We start from the raw sequence: 12,024 nt of genomic DNA on the forward strand, positions 1-12,024 counted from the left end.
CAGTTTTTATGAATGGATCAGTGAATCACTGATTCAAGGCCATCAAAAAAGGTAAATTCTTTCAGTAATGAAACACTGTTGTGTGCAGCGATGCATAACATGGCTTTGTTTAGAACCATTTTTGCAAAATAGAGCAAAAAGACAATATTTTCTTCACGATTTAAATCACTTAATATTAACTTCTTGTTTATTGAATTTTGTTGCCCTGACACTTTGTAAAGTCAAAGTCTCTTTAAGACAAGTCATGTCACTCGGCGGCCATCTTTAAAACGCCTCTAGGGCATCCAAGCTCCTATCACTTTGTATGGGGAAACATCAAATTCTCCAAAACTGTTCACTAAGCTTACGATTAAATTTCATATTTGAAATCACCAATGAAATTGGACAACAACTGTGTCATAAATGTTGTTTCTTTTGCTCAAATAGCATTATAAGAAGCTTATTTTTCAGGCTAGATCAGCCAGAGCAATATTATCAGGCAACCCAAACCTGTTTCTTGATTTGAAACAATATCACTCATTAGAACATGCACTAGAATGTGCAGAAACTAAGAAATTTAGATATTTATTTTGCTACGGAAAATTAGCAAATGGAGCAAAATTCTGGCTTTAAACTTGAAAGAAATAAAGATTTGACAGGCATCGTGATAATTATCGATATCGACTGATATGAAAAAAATTATTGTGATAATTTTTTGGGCCATATCGCCCAGCCCTAGCTGAAATTAACATTAAGATTAATAAATGCTGTAGAAGTATTGTTCATACTTATTCCATGTTTACTAATGTTTTTAACTAAAGTTAATGTTAACTAATGAACTTTATTGTAAAGTGTTACCACATTTTTAATATTTATAAGCAAAACGTACTATATTAATATATTGCTAGCTCGTTCCTCTCTTTAAAAAGTAAACTTGTTCTGGAGTTAGTGGAGAACAGCAGCCCGTGGCTAACTTGGCTACTTTAGTAACATTAGTTAAGTTGATGAAAGCTCACCTGTTGTTACGACGGCAATCACAGGAAAAGACTCCAATACTCCTTCGATGCAGATGACAAGACCACAAACTTGAAAATAAAATACAAAAGATGTACTTTACAGTGGTAGTTCTTAACTCAGTTTTCCTCAGTATTTCATGTTAGCTTGTGGTTTTATTTTACGTCTCTCACTGAATAGGGACCGTCTCTAAAGTTACATACAACATTGGTACACACGTTTCTAACTTAAATAGCATTTGAACAGAATTACACTTGCGATAAAGAGGCAGTGTACAAAAGATATTATGCTTCTCTGTGATCGTCAACTTCGGCTAACTGACATTATTAACTTACCAGTTGATGTTATCATCGATGGCATTCACAAGAAGAGGCTCCAAAATACACCTCCGACGTTGCAGACGAAATCTAGACTAAAAACGCGAAAAGAACCAACAAAAGAATTACTTGAAAATACTGTTTAAAATCTCCACTGAAACAGTGTTGTTGCCTACGCACTTTACCTCAGTAACGTTATTTCAGGTTAGTTCGTTGTTAAGGTTAAGTAAGGTCTTGCCAGATTAACTAACTTTCATTAAAGGGCAGCAGAACCTACAAACGTGTTTCTCGGTTTAACTAAGGTTTATTTTGACTAATATAGGTGACCTTCATTTACTCACCAGTCGATGTTATCACCGTTATGGCGGCGTTAATATCAGCATCACTTAACAACTGTACATATTACAGTATAATACTGTTCAAATTACAAAAATCGGTTACAGTGTATAGTTACAAAATAGGTACGCTGCGGGCTGTAATCTAAAGCGTTACCGAAAAATATATTTGCCACAACAGACCATGTTGAGCTTTATGGCTTTTGAAAGTCATTAAACACAGACCTAACATGAACTGGCTGAGGTGATAGATAGATAGATAGATAGATAGATAGATAGATAGATAGATAGATAGATAGATAGATAGATAGATAGATAGATAGATAGATAGATAGATAGATAGATAGATAGATAGATAGATAGATAGATAGATAGATAGATAGATAGATAGATAGATAGATGTTGGTTTGTCAGTTTAGTATTTAAGAAACATGTTGCTAACAAAACTCTAGAAATGGCTGTCTCTCTCTGTCTTTGTCCCTCACTCTCTGTCATTCTCTGGGGGCATGTTCGTCTTCTTGCCTGCCCAGATGTCTTCAGCTATTTGTCAGCATTTCAACAGGTCCCCTCCTCCTTCCCTCCACCACTTTCACTCTTTTCTCCCTCCTTCCCTCTCCCTCTATCTCTCCCCTGTGAGGAATCGATCAGTGCTTTCAGGTCATTAACATGCATCTCTGTCACTCTATCTTCTCCCTGATCGGCTCTCAATGTCAGCAGAGAGACGCGAAAAGAGAGGAGAGAAAAAGAAACGTTCAGATGAAAGAGTGAAGGATGAGAAGAGATTATGTAAGAACCCAAAAGAGGACAGTGAGTTTGATAGGTAAAAGATATAAAGAATGAGTGATAAACAACATACGCCATTTTCGACATGGATGTGTGTTTTTTATCCCTCGCTACAGGGTTGTCTACATATGTGTGTGAAATGAAATGAAGCACAGCTGTGGTGGCAATCTTTAAATATAATTTGCTCACTCTGCAGTCTAATAAAAGTCAGTCAATCTGATTAACTCTGGTTATCAGTCTCTTTCTCCCCTCACTGTTATTTTATGAGGATCTAAACATTATGAACTCACTGATAAACTTACAGTTGTTTACATTTGATTGTAGTTTAGGGGAAACGTTTGGAATAATTTTATGTATCACATATCACTTTGACACATTGACTGTCTCTGTTAACCTTCTGTTGAACAATATGTAACAAACTTTGCACCAAATTTAGTTTGCTTTGAAAACACATGATGCATGTACGATAATATGTTCAGTAAAGAAAGTGTGACATTCACATTTGTTAATGAGTAAACTTCAATTTGAAACATTTAATCTAAATTAATTGTATGTTATTTGCAGTTCTTTAATTATATCTTGCCTAGAAGCAATTTGTGTGACACTCTAATGGATATGAACATAACGAAAGCCAGCATGATTGGTATTCATGTTTGTTTGTTTTTGTCGTCCAATATTAAATATCTACCTTTCAGTATTTACTTAGCATTTAATAAAATAAAAAAGACAATTTTCATTAGTTTCCATCATGTAGCAGTGTTTGATATTCAGCTATGGCAAAGAGTTTGATTAATTTCTTGCCATTGTCACTAGTGTTGCCTCCAGGAAAAGAAGCCCCTAAATATTACTTTTCAAAACTTTTTTTATGAAACTCTCCAACATTATATTAATGAAGTCTATTTTATGCAAGAATATTGAGCTTTTATTTAAACATTGCCTTCAGTTAAAGACAATTTTGCAAAAAAGTCTTATCAAACTGTCCATTTGTACTGCACACCTGTATTGAGCAAGTGAATTATACATCTCTCCATTACGTCTTAAGGGCACTGATTCAATTTCTGTGGAGCAAAAGTCAGTAGAGTGAACTTTCCTTGAAGAAACTGTATTATTGTAAGCTCTGATTACTTTGTCTGATTACTTGCTCAGTGGATCTGAGCGTATGCGGTTACTTATTAGGCTGAAGCTGATTAATGAATTCAAATTAGCAATTCCACCACTTCAGTTAATCCAAGACAGTTTAGGTCAACCAAAGACAATAAGTTTAAAAATGAGCTTAATTGTGTGCGATCTCTATTTGAAGTTGGCAAAGACAGCTTGTGAGTGTGGAAATTAGGCTTTTGTGTATGTGTGTGTTTTCTGAAAGCTTCCAATGCCACTAGTATCCAGACACAGCATCTGGATTAATGAAGGATATAGAAGTGATGACGGTTGTAAACTTGGCAGAAACACCCGTTCATAGTGGCTGATGTTGATATACACAAGTTACAAATATTTTATATATATATAATATGACAAGTTATCCAAGAAAAAATGACAAATTATGCAGAAAAATATTTTATGGCATTTTTGATTTGCTAAAAATATTAGAATAAATAAATAAATAAATAAATAAAATATTTATATATATATATATATATATATATATATATATATATATATATATATATATATATATGTTTTTCTGATGTTCATATGAAGAGTTCATTTGCAAAAACAGATAACTCCATTTTTAACCATTTTCAAAAATTATGTTTTTTCATTGTGGATTACAATTAATCTCAATCAAACTGCAGTTGGGTAAAAAGTTTTAAGTAAAAATAACTAAAAAAAAAAAAAATTAATGACAGTCTGTGGAGGTTAGTCTTCTGAAGGTCTGAAACTTTTATGTTTTTTAACTTTTAGTTTTTTAAAACTAAATATGCTGCTTCAGTAGATAGTATTAGCATATTTGGTAACACTTTATTTTAAGGTGTCATAATACAGAGTAATTACCTAATTAAGTACTTAGTAGTAGCCGTTGTACTTACATGAAATAAAATGTACTTACCATGTAACTACGTTATGGAACAGCCTGTAATTATAGTTTGTAATTATGTAGATGTAATCGGCAGCTACTGTTACACATATGTAACAGGCCGAGTCTGTTACACAGCTACTTGTACAGTTAAGTACAATCTTGATACACTTTATTTTAAGTAGCTCATGCCTGTGTAATATTCTGTCATTTTAATGTAATTAGAAAGGTATTACGTGTATTTAAACTGTGTACTGGTGGTGTAGCTGCCCTTTGGCATCCATCAACGGGACACAGAGAGTTTCTGACGGATGCTTCTTTATTTCGCCCGTTAAAAGCGCCATTAAACTTTCGCTGCATATGCTAGCACCATGAAACTACACAAAGAAACAACAAAACCAATAAATACAACTCATAAACAGAAACATACAATAAATAAAGTACACATTTAAGGAGAAACAGAAGAAAAAATAACGATGAAATTAATAGACAGTTTGAAACAACTAATTAACAAGCAGAGCTCATAAAACCATGAAAGAAACAACAAAACGTAATGTATATCAACTTCACATACCTCACTCCGCTTTACCAAAGGCTACTAAGTTGTAATTAAGTAGAATCAAGGCACCATTCACAGTAAAACTCCACATTATCTTCATGTACTATGGAGGAACATGAATCTTCGCTCCTCTCTGGTGATCTGACTACTTTGCGTTTTTTACACCCCTAACTGCATAAGCACGTAACATGCTCAGAACAAAGTGACATGACCATTTTGCGGTCACTTACAGGTGGGTTAAATCAAACTAAGGTGCAGCTGGATAAGGTGTACAGTATAGTTACACATGAAGTACACTTAAGTACAATCTTGATACACTTTATTTTAAGTATGTCTGTGTACTTTTATAATTATGTTGCATAAAGTCTGCAAAGCATATGTAACAATCTTTTGGTTACATAAGTAGCTGTAACAGACTCAGTCTGTTACGTATGTGTAACAGTAGCTGCCTATTACATCTACATAATTACAAACTGTAATTACAGGCTGTTCCATAACTTAGTTACATTTTGTTTCATGTAAGTACAATGTCTACTGCTAAGTACTTAACTAGGTAATTACTCTTTATTATGGACACCTTAAAATAAAGTCTTACCGCATATTTTAAAAGAAGTTTAAAATATATTAACAATGTTTGCTTCATATTACACGTGGCAAATGTATAATAAGATACAATTGTACTCATTCAAATTTCATTGAGTGGTTTATTGTCTAGATTTTTCCATGTCATTTTGTTCTGTGCATTTATATATTAGACAGCTCAGGCAGTGTCAATAGTATGACTCAAAGGAGCAGATGAAATTATGTTGTATTGTTATAATATAATATATATTAATTATATTAAATTTCACAAGCTGTTTAAACTTAATATGTAAAAATAAGGCTGCTAAGCATATATGCTTTTTAAATCTTTAATTTTGACATCAATTGTAGAAGGTTTCCTCTTTAATTAGATGGTCCAGATCCCCCCAGTCCTCCCTCAACCTCCTTGTAATTCACACCCAGTGCAAAACTGTTGTGATAAATCCTGTACATGTGAACGCTTTGCACAATGTGTTAAGTAGATTCAGAGTCTTATATTGTTTATTTGTCCTGGAACAACCTTCTCTCCAAATAATCATAGGCTGAACCCTATAAACACCCTTAACCATAAACTATCCCTGGAGTGAGACCCAAAAGACTGGTTTATAAAAATTTAGCCGAAGGTTCAAAATTTACAGTAACCCTCAAACCTCAAAACCAGCAATAATATCATACTGGGGTAAAGCATGTGAAGGTTTTGGTCATTATAAATAACTATTAAACATAGATTATTCAAAATAAACAATTTTTGGCTCTTATGATTGATGTTATGCACTGCATCTCCAAGCTGACGGGAAGCATCAGAACTATGATGCCATTATGAAGCTGCTTCTTTGGCTTATTAAAGCATTAATGATTCATGTGCACTCTTTTGAAGTGTGCGCAGTAAACGTAAGGAATCGATTTAAGACAGAGCTGTTTAAAACCTAACCGTTAAATAATTAATTTAGCTCAGTTTGTTGCATTTTAATCAAGAGGACCCTGACAGTGGATCCGAGTGCAGAGCGTAGAAATGAGCTGAGGACGTTTCGGTAACTTTTCCGATATGTTTGTTGTTTGCGTTGCTATTTTAGAGTCACATTTTGGAAGAGTTTTGCGATTAATGCATGTGTGCATGCGCATGTCGCGGCTTGCTTAGAGAACAGGAAACTTTGTGTCTAAAAATCTCCTAGAATAGCTCTGTCTATCTCTTTATTCCTTCTGTCATCCATTTCAGGTTCACTCTCTCCTCTCATCTTGTCATTCCCCTCCCATCCCTCCTGCACTTGCCGTTCTTTTCTTATGATGTCAGATTCCCAACATCCCAGATTTCCACATCAATATTAAATGTGTTCTCTCTCTTTCTTTTATTTGAACTCTTCCTTCTCACTCCTGCAACGGAATACATCCCATCTACATTTTGCAGGCTAAGATGAGGTCCTGTTTGTTGTCATCTATACAAAGAAAACGTAGAGGAAGGCGTCTATTATCATTGGATAAAACAAGAATCTCATTGGATAAATTAAAATGTAGTGTCTGTGACAGAATGTCACAAACATAGGGCTTTTTTAAATGTGATTCATTGGCTGTAGTGGCTTCTGGTAAGTAGCTATAAGCTGAGGATGTACTTTTCAAGTAAAGTAAAATACCACATCAATTATCTTTCATCTATTTATTAATTATAATATAGTAATTGTCTTTTTCTTATGTGCTTTCATTTATTGAAATATTTACATTTTATTCTACATGTATATTAATTAGGGCTGTCAAAATTAACACGTTAACGCAAATTCTTTTTAACAGCACTCATTTTATTAACGTGCGATTAATGCAGCTCGCATTTTCTATTTGACCCATGGCCTAGCCCATAGTTAGAGAAATGGAGATGCACAGTGTTGCCAACTTAGCAACTTTGCAGACCCCTTTAGCGACTTTTTTTTTTTCCTTCAAAAAAGCGACAAATCTTTACGGTTTGCACAAACCTTATTTAGTTTCTGAGACTCGCCGGTACTGCAGCACAAGCCGGGTGAGGTCTTGGTTTCCCATCGCACTCAAACGCACCTCTTTCTCTCTCTCTGTGCATCTCCATTGTTCAGCGAGCGGCAGAGAGGAGCAGCGCTTTCAGTTAAACAGATTTTATCTTGCTTCTCTAATTTTACATGCAAGTATAGCCTAAATCACAGCACAGCTATTGTCTTTATCTTATGGGTCCCATTTTATATTAAGTGGCCATAATAACTATGTACTTACATCAAAAAATAAGTACAATGTACTTACTGTGTTCATATTGTATTGCAAATCACTTTTGCTGCTATTAGGTGTGATACGGGTAAAGTTAGGGACAGGTTTGGAGGTATGTCTAGGTTTAAGGGTGGGTTAAGGTGTAAGGGACGGGTCAACAGTGTAATTATAAATGTAATTACAGAAATTAATTACATATGTAATTACATGCAGGTATTTTTAAAATATAAGTACAAGGTAAAAACATGTATTTACACAATAAGTGTGTTGTACTAAATTATTAATTTAAATGTAAGTATGTGGTTGTTAAGGCCACTTAATATAAAGTGGGACCATCTTATGTGTATTTGATTTCATCAAACGACGGCTCGATATCAGGATTTTTGTGCAGATTAACATCTTGAAAGGGAGAGCTGGTTATGTAGTCTTAATGGGTCGCGTTTCAGTCACTATTTCAAATTCATTCTGTTATCTGACAACAAAAACAGTAAAATATATCAATGAAAATATTTTTATTGAGAATTTAGCTGCATCAAAATACAGTCTGTAGGCACAGAAAGGCAAACAAATGTAATAATAAATAATAAATGTACATTTTGCATGTTCAGAAGAAGTGAGCAAAAATGTAAACAGGTTTGTGTAAGCAGGCTAAATTGCTCAGTGCAAAGAAAGAGAAGTAATGGGGACCTGTTATTTCTTTTTTCGTGTGTCTAATAGACACGAACAAGTCCTTTGAAAAACATCTATGACCTTTGAAACATGTCTAGTCTTCATGCTCTATGTTGACTATGGTTTAAATAATAATAAACATACATTTGCATAAAGCATCCATATTTGTCCATGCCCATGTTGATTAGAGAATTAAAAACTTGAAAAATATTCATTTAAGGTACATTTAGAACAAATAAAAATATGCAATTAAGTTGTGACTAATCACAAGTAAAACCAAGATAATCATGCTATTAATTGCAAATAAATATTTTAATTGATTGACAGCCCTAATATTAATATAAGATAAAACACATAGTTTGACTCACATGGTGCTTTTTACTACTTACATACATTTTTTGTATATATATTTATTACTTAATTATTCTTATGAATATTTGAATTATAAATATTTATTTTGTATAATGTGATGGAGAAATTGGGTCAACCACAAACTGAACATATCAGAAAGTTTTGCCATAAAAATATTTATTTTTTTACTTTTAAACATTATAAATTATTATTAAAACATATACAGTTGCTAGACTAAAATATTTGCCTGAAAAAACTCTGCTCCTTTAGGTATTTTTATTAATTCCAAATATTAGAAACTGGGCCGTTATTGGGGCCAAAATTTGGCCAATGTAAAATCACACACTGTAAAAAATATTTTTAAAAGTTGCAAAAAAACAAAGATTATTGGAGTACATTTTACAAGAAAATATGTTTTTATACTTATAGAAATTGTTTAATTCAATGTGTTACTTGCTGCTTCTTTTGCAAAATCTACTAGCAATTTCTGAGTGAAAATTAGGTAACACCTTATTTTAAGGTGTCTTTGTTACATGTTACTTGTACTTACTATTATAATAACAATAAATTGTGCATAATTACATGCAAGTAACCCTAAGCCAACCCCTGATCCTAACCCTAACCATATAGTAAGTACACGTAGTTAATTAATATTACTCAGTACTTAAATGTATAATTACACCATAACAAAGGCGCCTTAAAATAAAGTGTAACCGAAAATTGTTTCTACACCAAATTTCTTTCATAGACCTTTTGCCATGTGCTTGAATACTGATGGATACTTCCTGTTTATATGATTACATGAAAAAAACAAAAAGCATGTACAAATACCTTGATGCAGGAGTTGGGTTAACTTACTCACAGGTTCATCTTACTCACTCCCCTTTACCTTGCTTCCTGCGTACCAAGCCACTAGCCATCGAACATCAGGCTGAATCTCCCAAAAGACACATAACACATTCCACTCAGTATTCAAAAACGCATCTCAACAAAACCCTCCGTTTTAGTAATATCACATCACGACATGAACATTGAATTAGATGAGGCCAGATCATTTTAAATTAATGAGCGCTCGATCAAAATGCCACTCTATTAGGTTAAGATGCAAAGCGCACATAGACTGGCGCACAGTCAAGTGGGTGAGTTGATTCGATTACCAGGATGCGAGTACCTGTGCTGATTTTGTTGCAGTTGTTTAGTTGAATGTAAATGGAATTAATTACCAAAATGTCATCAGAGATAACTGCCACACTCTCACTGGAGGATAAAATCAAATATATTACACCTGTCTCCTGGGTCCTGTCCATGTGTGTCTGCTTGTGTGCCGGAGTGTGTGTCAGCATATCTCCCCGAGCTCTGTGAGTAATGACTTGATGACACCGTCTAAGTCAGCCAACACGCCCCTTCCTGCCTTCTGCGATATTACCATATATCCAACAAAACAGTGACACACACGCTCACACTCACTGTCAGTTGTCAGACAGATATTGATTGTATTTGCATGGTGTCTTAGGCTAGAAATATACAAGACTGTTTTATTGGAACTGCTGCAATGAGGCACCTGCCAAACCCAAATGCAATTACTCATCCCGGAAAGATCGATCACATCCTTATACGCGTATACTCAGACCGTGCACACATATACTACCGCATGATGTTAATTCAAAAAGTTCAATATTGTGGTGTATATTATGGTTGATTGATATATAATGGATAAATGGGCGTGTATTAAGCAGTGGATAGGCAGTCAACAGTGCAATCTTCAGCTTCTAATGGTTGATGTTTTTATCTTCCAGGCTCTTCTGGAAACACAGAACATGTTGAGGTCATACATTTCTAACTTCACCTTTAACCTGGGATTTTCTGGGAAATTCTTCCATACAGGTAACTGTTTAAAGATAAAATATGTTAAAAGATCAAATGTAAAAACTAATTTGTTGCAACATGCATGATCACACTGCTATAAAGAGGCGTTTTGTAATATTCTGATTGGCATGGTAACAGAACTCTACCATAGCAACTCTGAAGTTTCTTTGGTTCATCATGTTAAAGTTCACATGTTCTATTTTTGAAGTGTGTGTGTGTATGTGTGTTTGTGTGGATAACTAAATTAAGTTTATATTAGTGACACTGACTTCTTTTGCAAATTGTAGCTTATTCTGGACATGAACCACGTATGTAGACAAAAAGAGACCAGTGTTATTTTAGTATCATTGATACTTTACTTAAGATATTTTTTTGTTTATTTTAATGTCTATATGGATTTTTAAATCAGTGCTGCCTTGGCAAGCTATTAAATTAAAATTAAATAAGTATATAAGAAATTAAATAAGTTTAAGTGTATTTATGTTTTATTAGTCACACTTTATTTTAAGGTCCAATTCCCTATATTAACATACCATTAACTAAAACTTTTGCCGCAATAAACTCCTAATTATACTGTATATGTATGTGTGTGTGTATGTGTGTTTGCGCGTGCGTGCGTGCGTGTGTGTGCGTGTCTGTGTGTGTGCATATAGCATATCCATTCAAATCTGATTTTGTCAAATTATATAAAAAGTGAAAATATTTAATTGTGTAAGAATACATAAAATGCTAACTATGAAACTATCTTTAGCAAAACAAAGGAGTCTAAAATGATATTTCCCTCACCATCATTTCCACCACAGAATCCTATTAAACTAAATAAATGTTTGAGCTGTGGTGGAAGTGATAATGCAATGGAAATTACATTCGTTCTTCTATGATGCTGTTAGACATTGACTAAGAGATATTTATTTTTTTAAATTCCACAGGCCCAAAGGAAATGCCCAGCATGCTAATGAGCTAATGTTTGTTTGTATAGGTACGCAGGAGGAAGATGATGGAGATGATCTGTTGTTGAAATATGTTGATGAGTTCTGGTGGTTTCCTCATATGTGGAGTCATATGCAGCCTCATCTCTTCCACAATGAATCCTCTCTGATGGAACAAATGATCCTGAACAAAGACTTTGCTTTGGTGAGAAAAACTACACTTCTAACTTGCCCCTACACAATCAGTGAACAAAACCATCATCCAGGTATTATCATATCCAGCAAAATACCCACCCTGGAGGAACCATTAGCCTGCCAGCGAGTCGTGTCATTTACTGTGAGAAAATGAACACTAATTATGCATGTTTTACAGGTGCTTTGAGACTTCAGTTGTTCCTCAAATAGA

General features: G+C 34.0%; 1 protein-coding gene across 1 annotated transcript in view; it reads left to right on the plus strand.

The window, feature by feature from the left end:
- LOC306872506 (bifunctional heparan sulfate N-deacetylase/N-sulfotransferase 4-like) overlaps window positions 1-12,024 on the plus strand; it is a 72,791-nt gene that overhangs the window by 19,717 nt on the left and 41,050 nt on the right. The window contains exons 3-4 of the mRNA XM_079421095.1: window positions 10,620-10,707; window positions 11,669-11,823. Coding sequence (XP_079277221.1) covers window positions 10,620-10,707; window positions 11,669-11,823 — 243 coding nt within the window. The remainder of the gene's footprint in view (window positions 1-10,619; window positions 10,708-11,668; window positions 11,824-12,024) is intronic.

The sequence above is a fragment of the Barbus barbus genome, assembly GCF_936440315.1.
Source record: "Barbus barbus genome assembly, chromosome: 7".
Classification (NCBI taxonomy): domain Eukaryota; kingdom Metazoa; phylum Chordata; class Actinopteri; order Cypriniformes; family Cyprinidae; genus Barbus; species Barbus barbus.